The 26,539-nt window shown below is 45.8% G+C and overlaps 1 protein-coding gene across 7 annotated transcripts in view; it reads left to right on the plus strand.

Moving 5' to 3' along the window:
• ppargc1a (peroxisome proliferator-activated receptor gamma, coactivator 1 alpha) overlaps nt 1–26,539 on the plus strand; it is a 265,610-nt gene that overhangs the window by 235,616 nt on the left and 3,455 nt on the right. For 2 of the 7 annotated variants that reach the window (XM_079671003.1, XM_079671004.1), the window contains exons 3-12: nt 8,243–8,437; nt 9,655–9,780; nt 11,321–12,524; nt 13,377–13,422; nt 13,626–13,699; nt 17,418–18,519; nt 20,609–20,701; nt 21,608–21,728; nt 23,675–23,796; nt 24,280–24,431. In XM_079671003.1, the coding sequence (XP_079527129.1) occupies nt 8,243–8,437; nt 9,655–9,780; nt 11,321–12,524; nt 13,377–13,422; nt 13,626–13,699; nt 17,418–18,519; nt 20,609–20,701; nt 21,608–21,728; nt 23,675–23,796; nt 24,280–24,431 (3,235 nt within the window). The remainder of the gene's footprint in view (nt 1–8,242; nt 8,438–9,654; nt 9,781–11,320; nt 12,525–13,376; nt 13,423–13,625; nt 13,700–17,417; nt 18,520–20,608; nt 20,702–21,607; nt 21,729–23,674; nt 23,797–24,279; nt 24,432–26,539) is intronic. The other 5 variants (XM_079671008.1, XM_079671009.1, XM_079671005.1 and 2 more) reach the window with 3 other exon arrangements.

A 26,539-nucleotide genomic window follows, 5' to 3' on the forward strand; every position in this document is an offset into this window, starting at 1 on the left:
AATGTGTTGTTGAACAAGAAATAAAATGCTAAATGATGTCTTTTTGCAATGATTTCAAAAGTTATTATAAAAGCTGTACATTTTTAAGACTGAAAGGAAGGGTTTCACTGCCCTCTCTGGTCAGAGGTGTAGCATTTTTTAGGATTTTTTGTGGTTAGAGGTGTGTTTTGTTGCACCTGTAGCTTTACCTGACAGTGACATCATGAAGTGCAGAAAGGTGAAAAGCGAGAAGAAACAGATCACCTGGCAAACACCGCCATGATGCTTCTCTTGGATTAGTCCAGCAACAGTGTTATAATTAAGGTAATTTATCAACACATTCTTGGGCCGTGCTCACCGTGGTCTTGTACTGTACATGTGAAGGACTAGTTTACCCTGGTTGAGTCTATTTTTAAGAGCTTTGCCATCCATGCAGAAAAAAAAACCCTCCCCATTCTAACTAAGCTTTATGATGTGCACTGCATGCTTATGGCTTCAGCTTATTTCCCCCTTGAAGCATTTAAGTCTGCACAGGCCTCAAATAGTTCAAGAGGCTCTGCTGCTGATGCATGAGTGACTGGATGCTTGGATGACTCACTAGCTGCCCAATCAGTAGCTCCTGAGTCTCAACTGAAAGCAGAAGTTTTTACAGACACGTGGTCACTGCAGATAGAAAATATTCCCTCCACTCCAACAGTTGTAAAACAAAAACCTGCATGCATGAAATATACTATTATTGAAATATATAAAAAAGTATACCAGAAGGAAATGGCAATGTGGAAGATGGATATGGATGTGGGTTGCTAAAAATGTTTTGGGGTTTTATACCCAAATACTTGCTAAACACAATGATTGGCATGTTTTATATCAGGTGAATTGAGGAATATGTACTTTGTGAAGTGGTGTATCCAGGATAAATCTCCTGCATGTTTCTGCCATCACAGAGCTGTTGACCCTAGGAAGTCAACAGCTCTAAAATGGTCTGCTTGTTACTCGTTCCAGAAGACAATTTTGTACTGTGGCCAGCCAAACCTCTTTTCACATGGCTGTGCGCAGCGTTGTATAATAACTTGATGGGCAGATTGGAAAGGGATTTCAAGTGTTGGATGCTTGTCATCAAGTGGTCAGCGGCCATTGATCATTCTGCGTTTGGCAGACAGTTCACAATCTGGTAATGTGTGCAGGTGGGGTGGCCATGCTCGGCTAAACGTAAGCTTTGAAAGGAGAGCCTATCTCAACTAAAGGCAACAAGATCAGTATTCCACAGAGAAAAGATCCTAGATTAAGATGAAATACAGCTCAACATTCGATGTTGATGCTACAAAGAGAGATTCAAAGAGCTTTCATGCCCCCTTTATCCTTTTCTCATGGCCTGCCTCACGTCAACAAGTTGGGATTGTATCGACTAAGGTGCACCATTTCTTTGATGTGTTTTCATTTCTTTACTTGTAAAGAGAGGCGCTTCCCGTCGTAACCACTCACACACCATGCAAAGGCTTGTGAAGTCCTTCGTGTTTGACCACTGCTACTGCACGTGCGGCCCATACACATATGGCACTTGAAAGTGCGCATGAAAAAAACTGCTCAGATGCTCACAAAGTCATTCATGGATAAGAGGCATGCACACGACAGTGGCAGCCTCCTACCTGGATCCAGGAACGAAAAGGCACTCACACAGAAGTCAAGGTAAAAGATAATGCGTTTATTTAGTAATCAGCAAATAGCTTTTATGCAGTGGGTAAGTGGTGAAGCCTGTGAGGCTCTGATAAGATCGTTTGCTTTCAGGTGTTTCCCCGGCGCATATGGCATTGAGTGCAAATTGAATAGGGTGACCTTTTTTTGCCGCAGAATCAAATTGACTGCATTTCCCCCAAAAGATTCTGCCATTTCAATTACCAGAATTTTTTTTTATTGCTTTCCTCCGTCATATGCACATACACGCAAAAGATGTAGAACGAGACAATGACACAGGAACACACCTTTTGTTTGAATAGATGTAGACCACTATATGTTGTCCGCTGTACCTTGGCTCTCTCTGTGCTGGCATCCTTCCTAGGAAGACATTACGGGGACAAATGAAACACCGCAAACCCTCCATGGGCTTGGCAGGACCTGAAAGGTCAGGAGCTGCAGTTGTGTGCAGTTGTGTGCAGGTATGCGCGTGTGTGTGTGTGTGTGTCTGTGTGCGGTTGTGTTAAAGGTGGTGTCAGCAGTGGATAATACTATTGTGGAAAACAAGAAGTTCTGGTCCATTATGCTCGCCACACAAATATATGTAAATGTCAAAACCAAAAGTAACCAGAGTGTGTGTGTGTAATTGTTTTATGGACAGCTACGCTTCACTGCTGCTGGCAGACTTGCATTCCAGCCAGGAAATGTGGCTGTGTCCATTTAACAAGATGGACATTGGAAACAGTCTCCATGCTCCTATTTTGTGTCTCTCTCCCCTCCCTTTGTTCCTCCAGCACATTATCAACAGTGTAACAGTATGTTCAAAGGCCTCTTGCTTAGTGGTGCACATTTAGAGCTGCCGACTTAAGCAAATAGCTATTTGCATGCCATTAGGCGAAAAAAGCAGAGAGAAGTACCATTCCTCATGCCATCGCTGCATTGAGCTGAATATTCTTTATTCAGAGGACCCAAATCTCTGTTTTCCTCCCCCCCCCCCCTGCTGCGGCCTTCAAAGCGAGTCAGAGTAAGAGCAATCACAGCAATCAGTGTTTCCTCGTGCCAAGCCGATTGGGGAGACCCTGCCAAAACAAAAGAGAGAACGTCCAATCATTATGATAGTGTGTGATTCTGTGGTGTTAGCAAACGCTGCTTGGACCATCTGTTGGACGGCAGTAGAAGGGAAACAACAGCAGCTTGGAGCAGGACTCTACATGGGGGGGTTCAAGATCGGTTATTTGGATACTTGTGTCACAATACATACATGTATATATTATTTAAACATACATTTGTGGTTGGCTTTGGATGCAAATGTAATAATGAAGTGTCTCAATGGCGATCTGTTGTTAATGAATTGGTTACCAGTCTGATATTGACTTAAACAGCTGGATCAGGTTTTGAGATAATGGGCCAATCTGATATCAGATACCATTGTAATTTGTATTGCCAATAACAGCTCAGTAGATTTTGTGCACATGGCCAAAAGACCTTTGAATCTCTTAAACTTGAATTGGAAGAACGATCATGGCACAGTGAGGCTTATTAATTCAAATCTTGTGTTGGATTGTTAAAAAAGGCAGATTTCTAGATTTATCTCCAGGTGTTTGATCTCTGGATCCATTGCAAATCTTCAGAATGATTTTTGACCCAAAGTAAGACAGATAGGGCCAGGTGTGTCTGAATCTGTGCGACTGATCTCTGCAGATGTGTGACAGAGTTCAGGTGGTTAGCTTCACCCCCAGTCAAAGGATTTCTCCACATAGCTAGAAAAGAACAGCGCATCCCTTGGGTACGTGTCTCAATCGGATCTGGCCTGTGTCAGGATGTGTAACAACAGTTCTCTTCCTCTCTTTGGCTCAGTGACACACACACACACACACACACACACACACACACACACACACACTCACACACACACACACACACACACACACACACACACACACACACACACACACACACACACACACACACACACACACACACACACATACACACACACGGATATCTCCTCTTCTCTCCCCCCGCCCCCATCAGCTCATCTGATAGTGCTCTAACAGTCTCAAATGGTTCCCTGGAGATGCATCATCTGTGCACACACACACGCGTCCTGGTCGCCGTTGATGGGTCGAACCGTTTCCTCACTGATGTATAACTCGCATTGCCTTCCTAACTCAGACAGACATCTGGCATGTAAACAGTCAGCTTCAGCAACAGCACTTCTTCTTCATCCAAAGAGCTGCCATTTTGGTTTAAACGGAGGCACAGAATAGTGAATTCCTGCCAGGGCGAGAGATTACTACATGGTGTTATAGCTAACTCAGATTGAGAATCCTGAAATCAGCTGCTTGGTGCTTGAACTGGACTCTTGTGTGCATTTAGAGGCTACGGTTTAGCAATTTACAGCGCAAAACCATCATGATAAGCCAAGATATATGTGATGATAAAAGAAGAGTGACAGAGGATGGTGTTGGCATCCATATCTAGATAATTTGCTTGGGAAATGGTTTCAGAATAACAAGATGCTCTATTGACTCTGTAGTCAGATGTAAAACTACAGGACCGTCCATTTGTTTCTGTGTATTATGAGCCAATCACAGGCTGACCAGAATGGAGGTTTAACATTTAGTTGTATGATTTGGAACATCGTCAGAGCGGCCTCACACACACCACACACACACAGAGGGAGTTAACAGTGTTATGTATGGCTTCATCGCTCCGTATAGGCCATAATCACCCTCTCTCCATCTCAGTAAGCTCATGCTAAATGACCAGACGTCTCTGGCGGCTGCCATGATTTGTCTCTCTGCCGAGCATCGTGCCGTACCTCACCCTCCCTGCCTCCCCTTCCTCCCTCCTCCTCTGCTGCCATATGTTGTGCCTGTGTGACTGGCCGACGTGTCGGGCCTCACTAACGCCTTAACGGCAAGGCTGACGTTGATTTATTTCCTCTGAAATCTGGGGGCCGGGGGTAATAACACAGAATGACATTATTTGTTTATCAAATCCAAGGCTGCTTTTCTTGGCAAGATGTGACGACTCGATCCCCCCCCCGCCCTTCTCGCCAAACGCACATATACCCCCCACAATTTCTGATTGTGCCTTGATTAGACGGTCTAGCTCGTCGCTTAACCTAATCCAAGGGAATGTTTTTGCAATCTGACAAGCAGAGAGCAGAGGGAGAAAGAAATAAAAGATTGAGATGAAGCAACGCAATTAAATTGTCAAGGCACAGATTTAACCCCGCCACGCAATTTGGGGCCAATTTATTAAGAATGTTTTCTGTCTCTCTGAAGTAACTGGATGCTATTTCTCTATCTGCAGAAAGAGAGAAGGGAAGGGTGAGCAAAAAGGAGACAGTGAGAATAAACAGTACTTTAAATACCAGATGACCCATTTAATGGGAAACATTTTATCTTCCCAGAGTGTCTGTCACATGTTCTGCCTCTCATTTGAAGATAACGGCGGGGCTGTTTAGTCTGTTGAAAATTCATCTCGGTGTTATTCAGTGATCGGGTCTATCATTTTGGCAATTTCACAACACATTTGGTTCCTTTTAACTTGTAAATGATGCATTGCCCCGAAAAGCTCGTTAAAATGTGATCCTTTGCAAACTTGCTCAGGAGCTTTGAATCCTCAAGGAGCAATTAGCAGATTTCATTTGGCTATTTGCCCCTGTGTTCAGAAGTGTAGGTGTTTGTTCAAAACAGCACCTTCACCTGCCGTTATCAGCTGTGTGAATAGTATCTCCTGGAACACAATGCTGTGCTGTGCAACTCAATAAAAGAGTTAAAGGCAAGGACAACCTCAAAGACAGCTTGCCTGATAACAAAAGGGCCTCACCTAATAATGAACAACTGGAGTCGGCTTTCTTTTCTCTGACGCGGGAGGCTGGGGTGAAGGAGGGGGGAGAGCAGCTAGGCCAGCACTTGCCAGCATGTTTTATGGCTAATTGAAGCATTTGGAATAAAACAGCCACAAAATGGCACCCTTTAGAATTGAAGCGGGGTTAATATATTGTGATCCCACAATTAGCCCAGGATTGTTAAGATCTCTTTAATTCGGTGAGGTCCATTAAGTGGGACGGGCGAGAAAGTGCTCCCACCGAGACAATTTCTCTCCTCTCTCTTTGTTCCTCCTGCCCTCTCTTCCTCTCAGCAGCCGCTGTAGTAATCAATATAAGTGGACATGGCGGTCAGCAGGTTGCCAGGTTATTCCGCCGTCACCCCCCTTTGGGTGCCATCGCTCCTGAATAAACCCAGACGGAGATGTTGTGTATAAATATACAAGGTTCAAGTGAGTCATTGGTAGTAGATTGACTGAAACTCTGCTAGGTATGGTCCTTAAGCTGGCGTGGAAAAGCTCGCCCTCCTGGACCGGAGTATTAGATCATGCTCTCTCCATGGCAGAAACCATCACTGAGGTGTGCTCCTTACCCCAGTTTCTCAAATCCCCACTTGGCCGACGAGTGCCTCCACTAGAGCCACAGCAGCGGCTGCAGTGTGATCGTCACGACTCAGGGTTTTTACAAGTGTCTCTTTCAGAATATGAGAGTCCCTTCTGGGTTATCTCCAGGGATACAGTGTGCCTGTGGGAGCTTGCCAATTGGTGGTGGTTTTTGAAACATGATTGAAATCGCTACATTTAAGCCTGCCACAGCCTCAGAAAAATGCCCCAATCCTCTCCAAACCATGACATAATGAAGCTTGCACAGCCCTCTCAACTTTGAATGAAACTAGTGCCTCACTGTGGCACAGAATGCACTTTCTGCACCATGTTCAGGTTCTGTCCGACTCTAAAGAGGTGAATACAGCCCCACCCTAAAACAGCATTGCTTGGATATTTGGACCAAAACAGATGGCTGCCTCATTAAAGACTCATTTGTGATAATCTGAAATGATCCTGCTTTCAATTTCCCATGCAAGGATATATGTTTGGGCTAAGGAAAGGCTGCGGCTTTATCAGCGGTAATACCTACCCGCTTAGTGCTCAGGTAATAACTCTGGATGCTGAAAATGGGAAGCATTTCAGGAGCATAGGGTTCCAGCACAGTGGATTTGAAGCTTCTTGCAAGTAATTAAACAGCATGCCACCTCATACAGAGCAATTTCCTGCAAGGCATTTGCCTGCCAGTGTGCTATGGCCCCAGTCAACGTCGTGTTATCTCTGTGAAATATGTCCCCTTTATCATTTTTTAATAATGACTGAGTGCTCATGTTGTTAGGAGAAAATCTACTCAATGAACATCAGATTAGCGTTTTCCTCACTGTTAGCTAACTAACTGAACGTCTCATATCTGTGTCATCTATAAATGAAAATTAGAGGGGAGGGGGAGCATTTAAATGTCCACTATCTCATTGGTAAATCCAGACCTGCTCCTGAATTGCCATCCGTGGTGGGTGTGTAATTATGTTGAATCAGTGTGGTAGACAGAAACAAGTGGGTGGGTTATTGTTGTGCATGTGGGGCTCAGGGTCTTCTGGGATTTTGTGCTGGTATCTGAGGGGTTGGTGGCCCCTTCGGCATAATGAAGGCCACACGCCGTCTCAGAGCGATGATAATCCCGCCGTGTGCATAAAGGGATTTGTTCTTGTTGGACTGGCCACAGAACCTCCCGAGGTGGCGACGCTGTTTATCTTTCCGCTGTCTTAAAGTCCCCCGGGCTTTTATGGCCCTGGAACTAACAGTTCCTCTTGTCACTGTGCAAAGGCAAAATCACACACACTTAAAAAAAGCTGCATTCCTCTCACTTTAAATATCTTTTCTGTCATTTCTTGTTTATTTCTCTACAAACATGCGTAGTTGTTATCCCAAGGAAACCTCCGATGTCAATAGTTGGCAGCTCACATCTCCTTAACTCTCACTTTCCATCTCCATAAATTCATCTCTCTGTCTCTTCATTTCTCACACTGTTATAATCTCCACCATAAACAGCCAGATGCAGCAAACACACAACTCCTCTGGTACATCAAAGAGGAGCAGAGTGAACAAGAACAAGCTTTATTTTTCATGAAATGTTGATGGCAACTCCCCGCCCATTGTGAGCATGAGCTGTCATACCAACATTTTAAATATATCGCATTTATTTAGCATTAGCGTGTGGTGATACGCCTTATCTGAGGATTGCTCGCAAACATCTTGTCGGCAAGATTCTGTGGGGAGAGGGAGGAAGAGGACTTCTGCTCATTGTTTCTTTTACCCCCACACCCCTGCATACTGCGACGCACCCCGACCCATTCCTGTCTTCCCTAGATACTTGCTACTTGTCAGCCCTGGTAATGGGTTTCTTGCGGGAGATATTATTTTGGTCCAGTAAGCTGCATGCTTAAAATATGAGTGACAGGCTTGACTCAGTTGCACAGGGAGAGAATTTGTTTTTAAAAGGCTGCCAAAATAGCGCCTGCTCTGCTGCTGCAAAAAATTGAGAGAAAAATCTTCCCACTCTATTAACAATGAGAGCCTGCATGCATCCGCCACCTTAAGTTCCCTGCAAGAAGATAAAAAAAAAAAAAGAGATGCTACTTCTCCTGACTAAAATGTCCTATTTTTCTTGTCTCTCTATTTTTCTGTCTACCCCCTTCCCCTCCGCCTCAAGAAGATAGATGAAGAAAATGAGGCCAACTTGCTGGCAGTGCTTACAGAGACCCTGGACAGCATCCCGGTGGATGAGGACGGATTGCCTTCGTTTGAGGCCCTGGCAGATGGGGACGTGACCAATGCCAGTGACCGGAGCTGTCCTTCCTCCCCCGACGGCTCGCCACGCACCCCAGAGCCAGAGGAGCCTTCCCTGGTAAGACCAGCAGCTTCTCCTCCCCCAGAGACTCCCATCAGCACCACTCCCGGGTCGACTCATAAAGACATGACCCCCAATCCCGCACAAACTGTTGCTTGTTTGTGCCAGTCCATGGCAGACACCAGATAAGACTCTTTAACAAGCCTGGGCACCAGAAAAACGACCGTTAGTTAGTCTGTCAGACTTCTGTTTCTGGCTCTGCCCAATCCACACTCGCCACAGTATGTTCCCTGCATGTGTAGTGAGAGTGTGCAGAGACGCAGATTTGTATTATTTATATCTCCATTAAACAAGGGCCACGCATAAAAATACAATAATCTAAAAGGAAACGGAGATGATTAATGCTACATTTAGCTATTAGCTCATTTCCATTTGCAGTCCCTTGGCAGGAACACACAAAACAAACACTTCAAACATTACATAGTCTCCATCACACTAACAATTATGAAACAGATCAAAGTACACGTGTATGAAATACAAATACCAGCACATTTATCAGCATAACTTTAATATTACAATTCATTTCAACTAAAAACTCTAATTACGGTCAAATTAATGTTATGCAGATGCATTGAGTTGGAAAGGAAATGGATCAGTGTGTTTGCCGCTGAGTGATAATTACATAACAGTGCTTTTGTGGTGCCATTTCAATGATATTAACACTGTGGTGGGGCCAACTCCGGTTGACACAGTGCCACAGGACCTGAAATCAAACAGAATGAAACTAAGAGGCGCGATAAATCCATCTCATATCGTCTGGGCCGTCTCTTCAGGCATTACAAAGGGCTTCTACATGAGAAGTCGGCTTACCTTTGTGATATCTTTTGTACGCCATCTGGGCGTTTAAACTGCTTTTGACCTTACATTTTGTGTTATGTTCAGTTATATTCCATGCCGGTCCCTTCCAAATGACCTTTAGCCATGTGCGTGTGTGTGTTTATTCAATCACATTGAGAGGCCTGGCTGTGTGTATACAAAAACACCTGTACAGGGAAAAAAACAAAACTCCAAAGGCTCAGTCACATGCCACAACACCGCTTAAATATCTCTAATCTTATCTTGTCAGTGATTTTATCTCGCAGTACTGGTCTCTTTTGGTTGTACATTTACAAAGCGCAGGCTGTCTAATTGAAAGAAAATGGTAATTTGCATAACCCACGCTCAATTCCCCCGCCTTCACCACTTTCCCTTGTTCTGTTTGGGTCCGTTCGCAGCTGAAGAAGCTCCTTCTGGCACCCGCAAACTCCCAGCTCAGCTATAATCAATACACAGGTGGCAAGGCACAGAACCATGCAGCCAGCAGCAACCACCGGATCAGACCACCACCTGCCGTCGTCAAGGTAGGGACACACACACACGCACACACACACAAATACACGCACTGCCTTGCTGCTTTTTCACTCCTGTTCTCCCATTTCTTGTTTGTTTATCCCTCTCTCTGTTCTTGCTCTGTCCCTTTTCTTGCTCCATCTCCCACTTTTTCTTGTTTTGGTGGCCGCCTTTAGAAGACGTTAGACTACTGCTCTAGTCTTCCTTCCCAGGGGGGCATCCCGTAATGAAAACAGGCTGATTGCTGTTGGGCTTTCCAGGCGAGGCATCGGCACCGTTGTCTCATTAGCTCCACCACTTATCCGCCTTGGTATGGTGCCTGTTGAAAAAAAAAAAAAAACGACAGGCGCTCTTGTGGGAGAGATTGATGCCTTGAGAAGAGAAGATCAAAATATTAGACTTGATGTTCTCATTAGACGGCTCTCAAAGTTATTTTTTTCCAAAGGGGGTGGATTTGATTAAAATCACTTTTAGTCGGTGTATGTTCAATACATGTGAATACATAATGTATGGGAATCTGTTTCATGTCAGAACGTGACAATTTGTATGTTCACTGTCATATACTTCATTTGCTCGTTTCGGAAGAAAAGCTCTATTTGCTTTATGCTTTCCCTGGTGCTTAGAATTCCTCTGAATGATATAAGCATCTGTATGTGATCACATTGTGTGGCAGACACAGATTTGTGTGTGTTACGCATACTATGTTTGCACATGCAGTGCGTCAACCTTCCTCACATAGTCTATTTTCATACCGTGCCTTTGAGTCATCCATTTCTGGAGCACAGCGAATGAGTACTCCCGGAGGACATGGTGCGCGTACAGAGTGGCGCGGTGGTGCTCGCAGGGCCACGCAATTAAGATGATGGGCGGACAGCACCCCCGACATCTTCTCCTAGACAGTCGGGCATCCACTGTGCTCTGGCTTTAGGCCCCCTCTCTGACTCAGTCTCTTTTATTCTCGTGCCAAATAAAAAATAACATAAACAAGCTGCACGCACTAACTTTTTATTAAAGGTCCCCTTAATACTGTCTTTCACCAATATATAATAGGTCTCAGATATATATACAAACATGTCTCTGAATAGTTTGCCTCGAAATACCAAACAGAATATTGCAGCATCCCATAATCCCCTCTCTTTCAACCCTGTTTCCAAAGTGCTGATTCTCTGTCTGTTACTTTAGATGAAAATAAGGGGCCACTCCCCACGCCCCTCTGAGAGATGATTGGTTAAAAACAACGCAATGGTGCTCTAGGAGGAGATTCAGGTGATAAGGTGGGGGGGGGGGGGGGGGAGGTTACCTTGGTTGGTGATTGGCTAATGGTTTCTCATGCCAAATAATCGTTATGACATCATAAAATGGCCAAAATCTGATCAGTTCATTTTCAGACAGATTTTTATAGAAATGGATCAGGACAAAAAGAGAGAGAATCTTTTTTCCTGAAACTTTCAGAACCTCTTTACACAAAGGGGACACATGTTTATGTATAAAAGACTTTGCACAATAAGTGACCTTTAAGCAAAGTAAATAATTGTCCATCTCTGTCTGCAGACGGAGAGCCCCTGGAATGGCAAAGCAAGGGGGGGCTCCAGCCAACAGAACCGCCCGGTGAGGCGGCCCTGCACGGAGCTGCTGAAGTACCTGACCGCCACCGATGACATCCTGCTCCACACCAAAGCCAGCGACGCCAAGAGCACCTGGGGCGGTGCGGGCAGCAGGGAGAAGGGTGGCCTGGGTCTCGGTGCCTCTTCCTCTTCCTCTTCGCCGTCCTCGTCATCCACCTCCTCGTTCTCCTCCCTCTCCTCCGTCTCTTCCACCTGTTCCTCCACCACCTCCAAGAAGAAGTCGGCCGTACCATCTCCGCAGCAGCAGCAGCCGCCGCAGCAGCGAGGTGAGAGCCGGGCTGCAGGCAGGTGTAGTGTGGCTGGTGTTGGGGCTGGGAAGTGGCAGCGTTGCTCTCACGATGACGGGGTTAAGGAGTCGGAGGGTGCTTCTATCCCTGTCAGCTCCGCCTGCTGCCAGGAGCACGCTGAAGAAGGAAGGCCGCCAGGCGATGTGGGCCGCCTGGCTAGGTTTATTAGGTATATGCATTCTTATTCCCTCCCTCCCCGAGAGGCGAGTCACAGCTGTGAGCATTGCCGAGAGGCTGCGGGCGCCACTCAGGCTAGAGGCCGTAGAAACAGTAGCGTGGCCGGCCATAGGCACATCACAGTGACTATTAAGAAAAGAGATGAGAAGCCGGGGCACCCTTTGCTTAGCCAGCTGCTCACCTCCAAACACAGGCCTGCTGAGTATAAAGTCCACATACCCCCACCTCAGATCACCCCTTTACCCAGCATTCAGAGCAAGTCAGCAGGTAGGACCCCAGCGCAGGCTCCCTCAAAGGTGCAGGAGGAGGAGGAGTTGGGAGGAGCCGCTGATAGTAGAGAGCGGGAAGTACGTCAGCTCGAAGAGCCTGACTCAGGGTCCCAGGTTGGACCCCCGCCTTTAGGTTTAGAGAGCTGGGTTTACCAGCCAGACTCGGGGCTAGACTTTGGACTAGAGCTCGGGTGGCTAAACCAGGGGCCCTATGGGGAGGATGTTGACCATGATGATGATGATGATGTTGATGATGATGATGTCATGGGCAGCACTGCTACTATCCCAAATAATAGAATTGCAGTGCCAGCCCTCCCCTGCCTCTCACATGGGCAAGTGCCCCCACACAGGCAGGCACTCAGCGAGCACCCCGACGACCAGGGCCTCCCGTTGTTAGGTAATCATGACTGCATCCCCCCAACTGGCCTTATCTCTTCTCTCTCTTCTCCCTCTCCTGCTTTAACCACTTCCCAGTTTGACTTCACAACTAACCCCTACTCTAATTCGAATCTAACAGTCATTCTGGGGGCGTGAACAGTGACGACAAACAGCCTGCTAGCCACTGCTTCCTGCTAGTCCCGGAGGCATATACAATTTAAATTTCAAAAAGGAAGGGGTGGGGAAAAGGGGCGAGCCATGTCTAGCTACTGTACGTCTTGTATTCATGAAGTGGACCCTTGAACCCTTCTTTGGCTGATTGAGCTGAGTGTGCTGTACATTTAGACTCAGAGCCCGGTTGCTGCTCTTTAGCGTCGTGCTACTAAAGCCACGATCCCTTAGCTGGAGCACGAGTCGGCCAGAGCCTCGGGCAACTGCACAAGCTTTCTTGACTCTCCTTTCTTCCTTCTTTTTTCCCCTCTTCTGCTGTTGGTGCATGCGATTATTTTTTGTCCAGAGAGGGGCTCACCCACTGTCATGTGTCTTGTTTGTGGCATCGTCTCTTTATGTCTTTATTCCATTTCGATATGTTTGTTGTCCTGAGTGGGGATACAACAATGTACCATCACTTCATCCTGCCTCACAGAGTGGACAGTCTATCTTTAGACAATTTATTGTTAAAACGGGGTCAATTATAAAAATATACAATATTTAAAATACACTTTCTAACCAGGTATGGGTGTTTTTCTAGCAATAATTGCATTTATTAAGACATTTAAAAATTAATTGTTGCAGAATGTGGACCTGTTCTCTTCTGCCTTGAGTGTTATACCCAGGTCAATAATTACCCATGCTCCTTTGTGTTCTGCAGCCAAACCAACCACCTTGCCACTTCCTTTGACCCCAGAGTCTCCAAAGTAAGTTTGAGAAGTTTTTCCACATTATTCTAGGGTTAAACAACAACTAACTACAGAGAAAAAAAAGGAAGGAAATTATACAGACTAGAATCCAAGTTGAGGCATTTGTGAATCATTTCCATTTCTTAAATCACAAAAACGTTTCAAAGTCTTTTTTTTCACCTGAGAAGTAAAATGTGTTGCCATTTGTTTTTGTCTTGCAGTGACCACAAGGGATCACCGTTTGAGAACAAAACCATTGAACGCACATTAAGTGTGGAGATTGCTGGAACCCCAGGTAAGCACACGTTTCTGATCATCTTAAAACACACATACAGTAGTTATTATTAAATAAAAAACTCTCAGCTCCCAGTTGTGGCTAGTAAAATGGATTAACTTGATCTCGATAGTTCCTTCACAGTTCAGAGTTCAAGGTGAAGGCACAGCAGAAATGTTTTACGTGCCTGAGTATTGATTAGGCTTTCCAATCTCCTCAGGGTTTATTAGCGAACCCCTCCCCTCCTTTCGCCTGTTACTCAAGAGTTAATACGCTTTACCTCTTCCTCTATCAGATCCTAATGCACTCTGACTGACAGCTTACTTAGCCTACACATCATCGAAAAATTGAAATGGCACTGTTATTGTTACATGCAGGCAATTAGATCAGCTGACCGGGGAGTCACTTACCAATGTTAGGACGTTCAAAGTGTTTCTGTAAATGTGGTCAGTGTAAGGTTTTCTTCCAAATCATTATTGACATCATCCTTTTGAGGCATTTAGTTATGATTAATCTCAGAGCCATAGGGAAAATATAATTATGATAGATATGAGAGGGTGTAATGATTTTCTGCTGTGCTCTTTGCCTTGGCGAATATGTGTTGGTGTTTTTGGTGATTTGATGATTTTAGCGCCTAATGTCAGCATTTCACCACATTCAAAACACTTTGCTTGAATCCAAATGCAGAAAATATTCAGTGTCATATTTCCTTACCACATGCTTTGGGGCTTTTATATGCTTAGATTGTCTTTATTTGTCCTTGTTACTGCATCTCAGGAAACTTTAGCTAGCTTATAATGTTCAGTAGCATTTTGATTTCAAAATGTCTTGTTGTGTGAATTCTTGTAATTGTAAATGACCAAAACATGTAACTTTTTCTTGAATCTAAACTTTTTGGCATAGTGTTTGAGAATAGCTGATCAAAGGTGAATAGAAACAAAATGGCTGCCCTTTTAGCCTCTCGCACTATGTTTAGGTATTCATTTACCAGCAGGGGAAACGTCCCTCATACATACCTCATTGTTGCCCCCTGCACCTTCTACTTATCTCCTGTGTGATATGGACATTGTTACACATCAGACCCCCTGAGCTCTCCTCTGTCCCTCTGACCTTGGTCCAAGTGCCGTTTAGCCCTTTTGTGTAGATAAGCTTTGGGGGTCAAAGGTCAAGCCTGTTGAGACCTGAAGGAGGGGAAGAGTGTGGCTGCTTAAGCTCTGGGGCAATCAAGCACGGTTAATATGTCTTTCTGTTTTACTGCACGTGGCTGAGTTTATTGACCTGTGGCCAAGTCTTTGCGTCCGTTCTGTTCCACTGGCTTTTACAAGCACGCGCCAACAAAGCACCTTCACCTGACTTTAAGCAAATTACGGATTGAATATTAGCGGGGGGATGTTATTAGTCCAGAGCCCCTCTCCTGCTCAGGGATTAGAGTGTGGTGCTGCAGAGACAGATGGATAGAGATCCCAGTGAGCTCTGAGGTCTGGAGTTACATGCTCTTTGCAGAATTACAGTATCATACCTACAATAAAGATTATAGTGGTGTTTCTGATAACCACATGAGAGTTGGGCCACTGTGCCCTCCTCCACCCTCAAGTCAGGTCGGCAACTCACTGAACTTTCCACGAAATGCTGACACGAGCATATTTATTTTATGCCTTTATGATGAGTTGTAGTAGTAGCTGTTACTAAATGGAACATTTGATATGGGGTGAGCCAAATCTAATACTAAACCAACCTTTGGACCTTTCTCGATTTTGAATCTCTGCCAAATCCGACCAGCCAGGTCTCTGCAATGATTTCTGAATTTGTTTCATACAATTCAGAAAAACATTTTTCAGCACTTTGCCTAAAACAGCTGCCAGGCTTTGGTAGGACAGGATCATAGCTCTGTTTCCTGACACTAGAGGAGTGCAGTGAAGGCTACAACAGGCAGCGGGGCCCCCAGGGATCTGACTGTTGTGGCCTAATCTCTGCCAAGCTAATAGATTTACCCTGTGCAGCCGTGTTGTCTTTAATTACTGTATCTCATGGCACTGGGTGGTCTGTGTGTTGCTATTTGCATGGCTTACCGCCGGATCAACTCTTTAAGCACGCAGTTGTTATTCGCTCCGAGGTCTCCTTGCAATTTACAGCTGGACGAGAAAAAAAATGACGATATAAAACCCTCCTCCTTCCTCTCCGTCTCGTTGACTCGCTTCATGTTTTTTTATTTCTTTATCGACATGATTGGTGTTTGTGTCTGCGGCTCATCCATCACCAGCAAGTTTGACTGAGAGGCACATATTTATCTAATTCTGATTTATTTCACCCCCGCCGCTAATGGCTTCTAGTTTATGACCCCACGCGCACATTATTCTGGACAGATGGCGCTTCATTGGTGAAACAGAAGTTCTTCAGGCATTGTGTAGCCTCCCCTTCCTCTCTCCCTGCTCCTTTTCAAAGCTCATTGGCATAATGCATATATACGTGTGTCTATATCACTCCGAGAAAGCGGGGAGAGAGGGGAGCGAGGGCGTTACAGACACATCCGGATAACAAGTAGGATGATAAGCTGTTGGATCAGGCATTCCAAACACAGCAAGTGGCTTCAGAAACTTGCATATTTATGCATCAGGCTCCCCCTCTCTCGTTGCCGAGCTGTCGTCCCCGTGCATGCTCTAACACTGGATTTGATACTAATAGCTGTCATTTGGTGCAATTCTCCAGCAAGGGGAGAGTGATGTGCATTATAAGAAAGGCAAAGAAGAGGGGAGAGCGTAGGTGTTTCAAAGTGCCTGAGCTTGACTCCAGTGAGAGATTGTTAGTGACGAGATTGTGTGTGTGGGCACATTTATTGCGTCTGTGTGAGGCGGAAACAGGATAGGATGCAGAGAGAGAAATAGAGATTGATCCAGGGATGATGGCAGACAGAAAAAGTGGAGAACACAGGACTAGGGAAGAAGAAGGAAAGAGGGGGAGAGTAATGGCGGCGGCTGTTTGTGTGAGTGCATTAACAATGCTATAAAGTGGGCTCATCTCAGGACTTCCCATATAACTGCCATCTGTCTGGCTGTAAATCTGTAGGATGCTGGGGAAAGATGGGGGGGGGGGCACAGGCAGTAGGGGCATGCCATCTGAGAAGAACCACAACCCGTCTCGACATCAGCAGCCATGCTAACATTCAGAGACATGTCTTACATTGTTACACAGAGATGCTTCCGGATAATCTTGACACGTGCGAGACATCATGTCAGTGATAATTTTTTCCGGCAGTTCAAAGAGGTCCTTTGGTTTTATTCAGGTGAATTGGATGCCGTCCATTGCAGACATTTATGTGCGGCAGGTAGAGATATGATACATGTGCTTAAATTATTTCCATCAGGTGCATTACGTTTGTCCTCTGCGGGCTTTTGTGTTATTTATTTGTTTTTCCATGAAAAAGGATCTTTCCAAGGTCAGAGAGGAAGGGGGTGGCAAGTCATCCGTATTACAGCTCCACCGTATTAAGTTACACCAAGCATTACATTAATCTGTCAAGATTGCAATAAAATAGAGATCAGGATTAGGCCAAGTGAAAGTGAATATTTTAATCAGCCATGTTTCTGTGTCCACTGTCCATAAACCGACCGGTGAGTTTATGGATGGGTGAGGGGAGGGGGGGAGAGGGGGGATATTTGTGGAGGTTTTGCATTATGATCCCATTTGCATTTTACTTCCCCCACCCTCAACCAACCTCTGTGTTTCCCCCTCCCCTCTGCAGGTCTGACACCACCTACCACGCCCCCACACAAAGCCAGTCAAGAGAATCCTTTCAAAGCATCGCTCAAAACCAAGTTGTCTTCATGTTCCTCATCGGCCTTGGCGTGCAAAAGAGCCAGGCTGAGCGAATTGGGCCCCGGCGCTCTGGCTCCGGCCCCAGGTGCCTCAGGCGGGGGCCCCTCCAGGAAGGGTCCTGAGCAGTCTGAGCTTTATGCCCAGCTGAGCAAAGCGTCCACCGCCCCACCCTACTCAGTCGCCCAACACACTTTGGGGGGCGGCCCTGAGGAACGTCGTAGCATTAAGCGGGCGGCGCCTCGCAGCTACAGCGACCATGACTATTGCCAAGCTAGCGCTAAGAAGGAAGGCGGCACAGCCACTGTTGCCATGACTACATCAGCGGTCACCTTAGGTGCCCCCACTGCGCCTCCCGTATTTCCCGCAGGCAGCGTGGAGAACGGGCGTGTCGAATGTAAGGACTCAGCCATGCCTCCATCCTCTTCATCATCTTCACCTCCTCCATCATCAGCTTTATCTGCTTCCCTGGCGAATGTTAAGGAGCAGACCCTCAAACAGAACCCCCAGAGCCCCCCACAGGAGGCCACCATTGACTGGGACCAACTCCACTGCTCTGCCATCAGCCGGAAGCTCCTGCGAGACCAGGACATCAGAGCAGAACTCAACAAGCATTTTGGCCCCCCCTTAAAAGCCTTTCATATCCCGGGGGGCCAGGAGAGAGAAGCCAAACCAAGTAAGGCTGCGGCCCCTCAGACCCCTAAGGGGGGGGAGTCAGGGTACCCGATCCTGCCCTTCCAGGACGACCTCGATCTGGGGGAGACCCGCGAGAGCCGCTTCCTGTACCCGTGGGAGGGCACTCCTCTGGACCTCCTTTTTGACTGCCCCCCCTGCTCCCCCTCGTGCTCCCCACCGTCCAGTTGTTCCCCCTCTCGAGGCTCCGTCTCCCCCCCCTCCTCCCTCCTCCAATCGCCCAGCAGGCGTTTCTGGACCAGCAGCGGGTCCCGTTCCCGTTCCCGCTCCCACAGCTCCTCCTCGCACTACAGGAGGCGCTCCCTCTCCAGCTCACCTGACAGACGCCCCTCCTCCTGGTATGTTGTTGCTCACACACACCCCCTTTCCCCCACACACCACACACACACCACACACACATCTCCTGCTTCCTTTGGCTGAGCCACCCAAGCAGTTTATTCAGGCTAGGCCATGGTGGGGGATCTGGCTCCGGAGTGTAAAACAGGCCTGATCAGTCGTCAGAGCTGGTGTCAGACAGGAGAGACCCCGGAGACTCTCAGCGGGTGCCCCTGACCTCCTGCTAATCTGTACCTCGCCTGAACTAAAGGCAGAATACATTTGGCTAGTAAAAAGATTTAACAGGTGAAATAGCAAACCTGTCTCCTGCAGATTCCCTATTGTGTTTCGAGGAAAGCGTATTTTCTCCCAGATTACGGTGGAAAAACAGATCAGGGTTTGGCCTAAAGTAACTGTGTGTTAGACTTCTTAAAATAATGACGTAAATACAAAAAAGTCACCATTTGACTTTTGAATGTTGTATGTGAGGGACTACGGATGGAAATTAGCTCAAAGCTCAAATCCGGCATGTTTACGTTTTTAAAGCATTATTTGTTTTAAATGTTCATCAATATGCATTGTCCCTTTTCAAATAAACGATTAAATTAAATTAAATGATTCCACACGAGACAACATCTCAACACATTCAAACTTTCATTGGAAACATGTTTATGAAACAAAAAAAGGGAGCTCAATCTGTGTGAGAATACCATGTTTTCCTAAATGTTAAATGTAGTATGTTATGGGAGCGGCTAAATGGGAGTCCAGGCTGGATGTGGGATGGGTTTTAACTTTTAACCTAATTGTTTTCCTTTGTTAAACCCACCTTTTAAACCAGGTGGCACATAAATGTCTCCTAAGTGACGTTCGGGGAAAAACAATGTACTGACTGTTGCTTTCTCTCTAATCAATGAGCCAACAAATAAGAGACCCAGAGCAGAAAACATGCCAGAGGCACTGGACTTTTGAAAAGTCTGAGTTTGAATCTCTAGACAGGGAGTTTTTATTTGAGTGTCTTCCTAACACTCCCCCTCCTCACTCACTCCCCTCACACTCTCCTGCTTCTTGTTTGATGCCGGGGCTATTGTTTTAAGCGGCAGCTGTTGTTTTTACTGAGTGGCAAAGCCTCCTCTTTCAAACCCCCAGAGATGAAAGCTGAAGCCAGGCTGTGGGAGTGTAGTCTCAACACCCCTCTCTAAAGACGCTGCTATCATCATAGCGCCGTGTGAGAACTACATTTCCCATGCTTCCTTTTGATCAGAGCTGAGGGGGTTTCTGTCATGTTGGTCTTTTTGATGGAGGAACAGAGGCAAAGTTATTGAAGAGGATGTGAGTAAATGAAGTTTGTCAGTGGAGGTTCGCAGAGTGACTCCACTGCAGTTTGTTTGTCTGATTACTTAAAGGTCAGTTTACTCCAGGGAGCCGGTAGAATCACTTTGCCCTGCACCAACTCACAAATTATACAGTAATAGTCTCAAGGCTCCTCCATCAGAATCTGACAAGCTTTCGGAAAATGCTGTGTAGGTATTGAAGTCTAGAAAGCGACAGAACAAGAAGCATATTATTATTTCATGCAAGGACAGATTTTCAGCAAAGCATTTCTGCTCCTCTCTGTTTTAAGTTCCACTGCCTACGATGCTTGAGCTTCCCAAACTCCTCTCCCCCCCATCAGTCGGCTCTTCCTCCTTCAGCAACACTTCAATAATTAAGCATCAGAAGCTTAAAGCTCCACATTCAGGTCACTGGGGCTGATGCTATTGACCATTTCCTCATACAACATAGATAGCAGCTGCACGTATGTGCTAGCTAAGGTGTGTACAAAAGTTCAGCAGAAGTAACTCATGCACACTTAATGTGGCCAGGAGCGATATTAGGAAACTACAGAACGCTTTTTATCTGGAATTAACCCAGTTTCTAACATCCAAATGGCTCTGTGAATATCAAAGAGGTTAATTTAGTTCCCAAAGCCAAAAACAAATTCTCCAAGATGTCACTCAGTATGCACAGTGATTCATTCAAAGTAGTTTTTTTCAAATGTTTTAAATGAACACGCATTCCTAGGTTTTGCAGAAAAGAATATCATCGTATTTAACATTTTGTGTTTTCCCACAGGTCTCGTCACAACACAGATGCAAGCACCTTTCGTTCCAGGACTCAGAAGAGCCCCCTCCCTCAGGCTCGCTCCCCTCTCAGCCGCAGGCCAAGGTGAGCCTTTAAAATGAATTATTGAACGAAGGATTTCAACACCAAAAAGATGGTCTCTTCGTAATTCTGGGCTGTGCATGCAGTGAAAAAGAGCAAATATTGAAATTGGTGCTAAAATGCTATTTTTTTCCTGAGATATCAATATAGTTCACAATAAATCATAAAAGACACATGCATGCTCTCTACTGTCAGAAATAGTTTGATTTCCCTTTTCCCATCAGACTACAGCCTTTTCAAAGCCTCGCTTCCACAGGGGCCTGCAACAGAAATTCAGGGCAAATATGTTTAATTGATAATTGTATTGGTTTAGTGACAAAATATCCCACATTCATACTTCACTTGTGAGCTCCCAGCTGTATAATGACGCCTATTCAACTCCTCTGTAGTCTGCAGAGGAGCCTCTCTTATGCAGAGAGAGGTGCTGTCACTGTGCAGAGAGAGACTGACATCATCCCAGCGCTCCGAGCTGATTTGGCACCCGCGGGCCTAATGGCACCCGACAAGCCAAAGAGTCTCTCATCATTTAAAAACGGACACGTCTTGTGCAAGTCTGGTGTGGGGGAGAAGGAGAAAAGTTGTACTCTCCTTCTTGATGAAGCCCTAACTAAGCAGAAAGTAATGACATGTGAAGTTGTGCTGACAGTTGCAGCTGCCTGCACAACCCCCTCCCCCCCTCAGCGCCGCCCTCCCGCAGGCCTTCTCCTGCGGGCGCCGCAATCATAGCGATGACGATAGGGACGTCTTATATCCATTTCCTTTTTCTTTGAAACTCTCCACCATCAGTGGGGAGGAAATAGAAAGACTGCTCCTCTGTGAATACTGGCAATTGTTCTTCGCAGTCGTCAAACAGGAAGGGGTGAATCCAGAGGACGAGTGATGTGATACGCCTGCTTTTTCCTCCCCCAGGTATGACAGCTACGAGGAGTACCAGCACGAGCGGCTGAAGAGGGAGGAGTACCGCCGGGACTACGAGAAGCGGGAGTTTGAAAGGGCCGAACAGAGAGAGAGGCAGAAGCAAAAAGCAATAGTGAGTCCACTGACACTAAGATCTCCAATCTGAGACCACTGATATAAATATAATCAATTATTTTTGATTATTGATCTGTTCTTAACTCTTAAAAAATGTCAGAAAATGCTGCTTCAGCCCATCCAATATGGAGATCTGCTGCTTTTCTCATCATATCAACGTCTTTGGGTTATACTGACAACACAATACACTGAAAGACCTTGAGAAACAAGACAATCATTTGATTAATCAATAATTAAAATGACCGCCAGTAGCACACAAACGCCTAAACATTCTTCCTGCTGATCAAAGGCTACATGCACACAGTGCTGTGGCTCATGCAGACACACACACGCACGCACACACACACACACACACACACACACACACACACACACACACACACACACACACACACACACACACACACACACACACACACACACACACACACACACACACACACACACACACACACACACACACACACACACACACACACACACACACACACACACACACACACACACATTAGAGGATGAGACAGCCTGCAGCCCAGTGCCACAGTCTCTGCTGAAAGAATTCATACAAAGTGAGTTCCTGAATGATTCAGGCGACAGGCCCTTCCTCATATCTCAGGGTTTTGTATTTTTAACGCCTGGAAACACTGTCGACTCTTATTAATCACACCACAGGGGTAAAATGTTTAAAATAGTGGAAAACAGAAACTGGGAGAGCAAGACGGAGGAAAGAACAAAACAAACTAGGAAACAGTCACTGATTCTCTCTTCATTCTCCTGTATCTATTTCAAAATTCCGCAGTGGATCTCACATTTCTGCCGTATCGCCGCTCTCCATGTCTCAGTGTGAGATGACTCAGGTTTCCAGCCGGGGGAGCGCCACTACCACACGTTGATAAAGCACACATTAAATGAAGCAGTAATGCAAACGTTGCTTGGCATGCACACATTTTTTAGAGATGCAAACAATTACAAGCGCTGAGGCTCGAGCTGTCTAACCGGGTTTGGTCTCCGTCTGTCTCACTCACTCACATACAGCAGCCCTCAGGGTGCCATCAAGAGAAGACCGCCTATTTATCAGCTGTCAGCAACTAAACCACTAATTCAGCAAAAGCTTTTTTTGTCTCGAACAGTATATGTAAGCATTAAAGTGAGTGGAAAAAAAGCATAAAAACAGTCATCTGTGGTCAATCTGTATCTTTTTTCTCTGCTTTACAGAAGGGCAAAGGTGGACTCAGCAGTTTAGCAGCATGTGACTGATTTACATACATGTTAGCCTCAAGACAGCATTGACAATTTCAACGGGCCTCAATGGACTTGCTCCTTATAAATAAATAATACTATTGCTACACTATAGCCCCAGGCTTGGCCGCATTATATGATTAGCAGATGCAACTAAACTACTCAAAGGCCATAATTGCAGCCCGGTGCAGTTTGTTCCTAAATTATTCTGCTATGACCCCTGCGTCCTCTTGAGGTTGGATGAAAACATGTTCCTTTGCCTCGTGGCTCGCTGCTGCTGCTCTTAGAATATCCCTAAAAATGAACTGACCGTGCCTTGTTTGCTGTGCATTGTGAGGAAGAAAACAGACTTGGCTGAGTCACCTCACAGCTTTTTATTTTTAGACTTTCACAAAAGCAGAAGCAGTAACTTTTAAGACATGGCATCATTTGATAAAAATCACTCCCGCCTCTGGTTGATGAGTTGCGGAGAGAAAGAGGAATTGTAGTGCCAAGGCAGACTGAAGGCGGAGTGCAGCTCTATCAGATAACAGGAAGCGGAGGAGAGGGGACAGAAAAAGGGCCGAGAGTCAGCGGCCGTATCCACAGGAGTGATCAAGACCAATTCATTAGAGCAGGGGTGAAGAAAGAGAAGGGGAGAGGAAAAACACACTCCCCCCTTTTTTAATCTCCTTCCTCCGTTCTGTCTTCCCTCTTAACGAGCAGGAGGAGAGACGGGTGGTGTACGTGGGGCGACTGAGGTCCGACTGCACCCGCACAGAGTTGAAGCGCCGCTTTGAAGTCTTCGGCGAAATTGAAGAATGTGCAGTGAACCTGAGGGACGATGGGTAAGAGCCCCGGGACTGTGTGTGTGTGTGTGTGTGTGTGTGTGTGTGTGTGTGTGTGTGTGTGTGTGTGTGTGTGTGTGTGTGTGTGTGTGTGTGTGTGTGTGTGTGTGTGTGTGTGTGTGTGTGTGTGTGTGTGTGTGTGTGTGTGTGTGTGTGTGTGTGTGTGTGTGTGTGTGTGTGTGTGTGTGTGTGTGTGTGTGTGTGTGTGTGTGTGTGTGTGTGTGTGTGTGTGTGTGTGTGTGTGTGTGTGTGTGTGTGTGTGTGTGTGTGTGTGTGGAAGGGGGGGTAATACAATTATGTTGCGAAAAGGCAAGTGTAAGACAACGATCCATCTACTTCTTACCCTATAGAGCCCCAAAGATACACTTTTATTGATTCTCTTTTGCATATAAATAGCGCCATCGTGACAGGACACAAGGCTCAGTTATTGTTGCTCCACAGCACCGCTCTGACGTTTCATTTTCCCCTCTTCTTCTTCACCAGGGACAATTTTGGCTTCATCACCTACCGCTACACTTGTGACGCCTTTGCCGCCCTTGAGAACGGACACACCTTACGCCGGTTAAACGAGCCTCAGTTCGAGCTGTGCTTTGGCGGACAAAAGCAGTTCTGCAAATCACATTACACAGACTTGGGTGAGTGCAGCTCTGTTGTTCTTCTCCATCAGCCCCCTGCGGCCAGGGAAGTGTATTTGCGTAGCTGCGAGGACTGTCAGGGAAAATAGAGGGGGGAAAGCAAAAAAAAAAAAAAGCTTCCATATCAAAGATAGTCATCTCAGCGCTTGTAGCAATTCCTACAGCCCTCAATGTGTCCATCAGGCTTTCGCTGAAAAGGGCAAAAGTTCAGGGGGGTCAGTCTGTGAGCATCGTAAGAGTAGAGCTCCAAGTCCTCCTGATAGCAGCTGTAGTATCTTAAATAAAACAACGCAGACTCCATTACTCATGTGGACATAATGCTTGTTTCCACTTTGTAGAAAGGAAACACATTAGAGAACCTAAAAGCATGATGTGTTTTCTCTGGGTCATACTGTGTGTGTGTGTGGGCTTCATTTCTAACAACATGGCAAAGAGGAGAGTCATTTGCGAGGAGAAAGGCGCGATAGTAGTGAGAAGGAGGAAGGAGGGAGCAAGGTTAAGTCTCTCCTCCCTCTGGAAGGGAGGGTCCATCTGTTGAGGAGCCTTGATGTGCAGATGGGGGCCGAGCATTCACCTGCTCACGCTTTTTTTTGGCAGGCATGCGGCAGAATTAATCTCATCCAAGTAATACCATAGCGTAACATGCATGTATGATCCCTGACATGTGAACATAGCTCCTATATTGATCAGGTCCACACATCTCAGAGAGGAATCTGTGCTCAGCTGAAGGTTGAATGGCACATTTAATAAATCATTCAAGATATCCGTGAAATCAAGGCCTTGTTTTTACTGGCACGATGCCCCAAAAGAGTAGAGAGTACTTTCTAGTGCTAATTCTAGTTTTTCAAAAGAACTCCCTTCTAAAAGCCGAGAAAAAACTACTGCAAACTCTGTTAATGTCTCCTCTTATCTTCTGTTAGTTGCACAATTAAACCGTTGGTGATAATAATTGAGCAGCTGAAAGTGAGGGAAGTGAAGATAATCTCCTCCATTTGATATAAGATGGGCATTGACCGTGACATGTATTTACCAGCAAAAATGGGAGGTCAGAAATGTATATTGCACCGCGGCAAGAGGGTCAGCGGGTCAGCGGAGAGAAAAAGAGCCACTTTCCTCTATAAATGAAGCGGTTACTATACATTTTCAAAGCGCATGCTTGAAGCTATCGGCTCTTAAAGAGAGGACATGATGAGAAATTGACACACACCGAAACAGTTGCTAATCCTAAAGCCTTGAGGATAGACATTATGCCGAGATTGACTAATCAGTCTACTGGAATGGAAAGGCCTTCATTCGAGCGCCTCTTTGTCAGGAACGGGGCTATTTTGGTCCTCCCCACACTGATAGCACAGGAAGATGGAGGGGAGGATCCAAAGCTCTCCCCCCTCTTCTCAATCTTTAAGGCCTCTTCCCTGTGTGTTCGGAGACACTGTCCATTAGTTTTAAGTAGAGCATCGCGGTATTTTTCATCCCTCAAGGTGCGCAGTGTGACACAATCCAGCCCTCGGCCACTGCATTAGATCACAACTGGCGTCTTCCAGCTGCCATGGTCAGTCCCATTTCTCAAAGCTCTCGCAGTGTGCTGCTGGGCCCTTTGGGGGCCCCATTTGTGAAGCTGTCTGTTGGCAGAGATAAGACACTCTTTATGTATTATCAGGTTGATCAGAAAAATAGGACATATGAGAAGATTGACAGACAGAGGGATACAAATAAGGCACTTTTTCTAACTGCACGGTTAGAATGATTTGGTTTAAGTTATTAGGGTGTTTTGTAAACATGCAGTTATGGATTGATCTACTGTTTATCGTGGTCATTCAGTACATTTTCCTGCATGCAACTCAACGTCTGACTATTCGCAAATCATTCTTGATTTTTTGAAGTTTATCGCATCTTCATGATTTGTGGAAACTCAAACTAGCAATATACACTTTTTTGTACTTTCATAATTAAAAAAGGAGATTTGACATGGCTTTGATTGCTGATCCGACACATGCTCTTTAGTATGACAGGTGAAAGGATTCAGGTCAACTCTAGGTCTTCATCGTTGGACCCTGATGGGTGTTCTTTCCCCAAATTATTATTTTTTAATCAAATGCAAAGTAACCATC

The sequence above is a fragment of the Notothenia rossii genome (genome assembly GCF_949606895.1).
Source record: "Notothenia rossii genome assembly, chromosome: 3".
Lineage (NCBI taxonomy): Eukaryota > Metazoa > Chordata > Actinopteri > Perciformes > Nototheniidae > Notothenia > Notothenia rossii.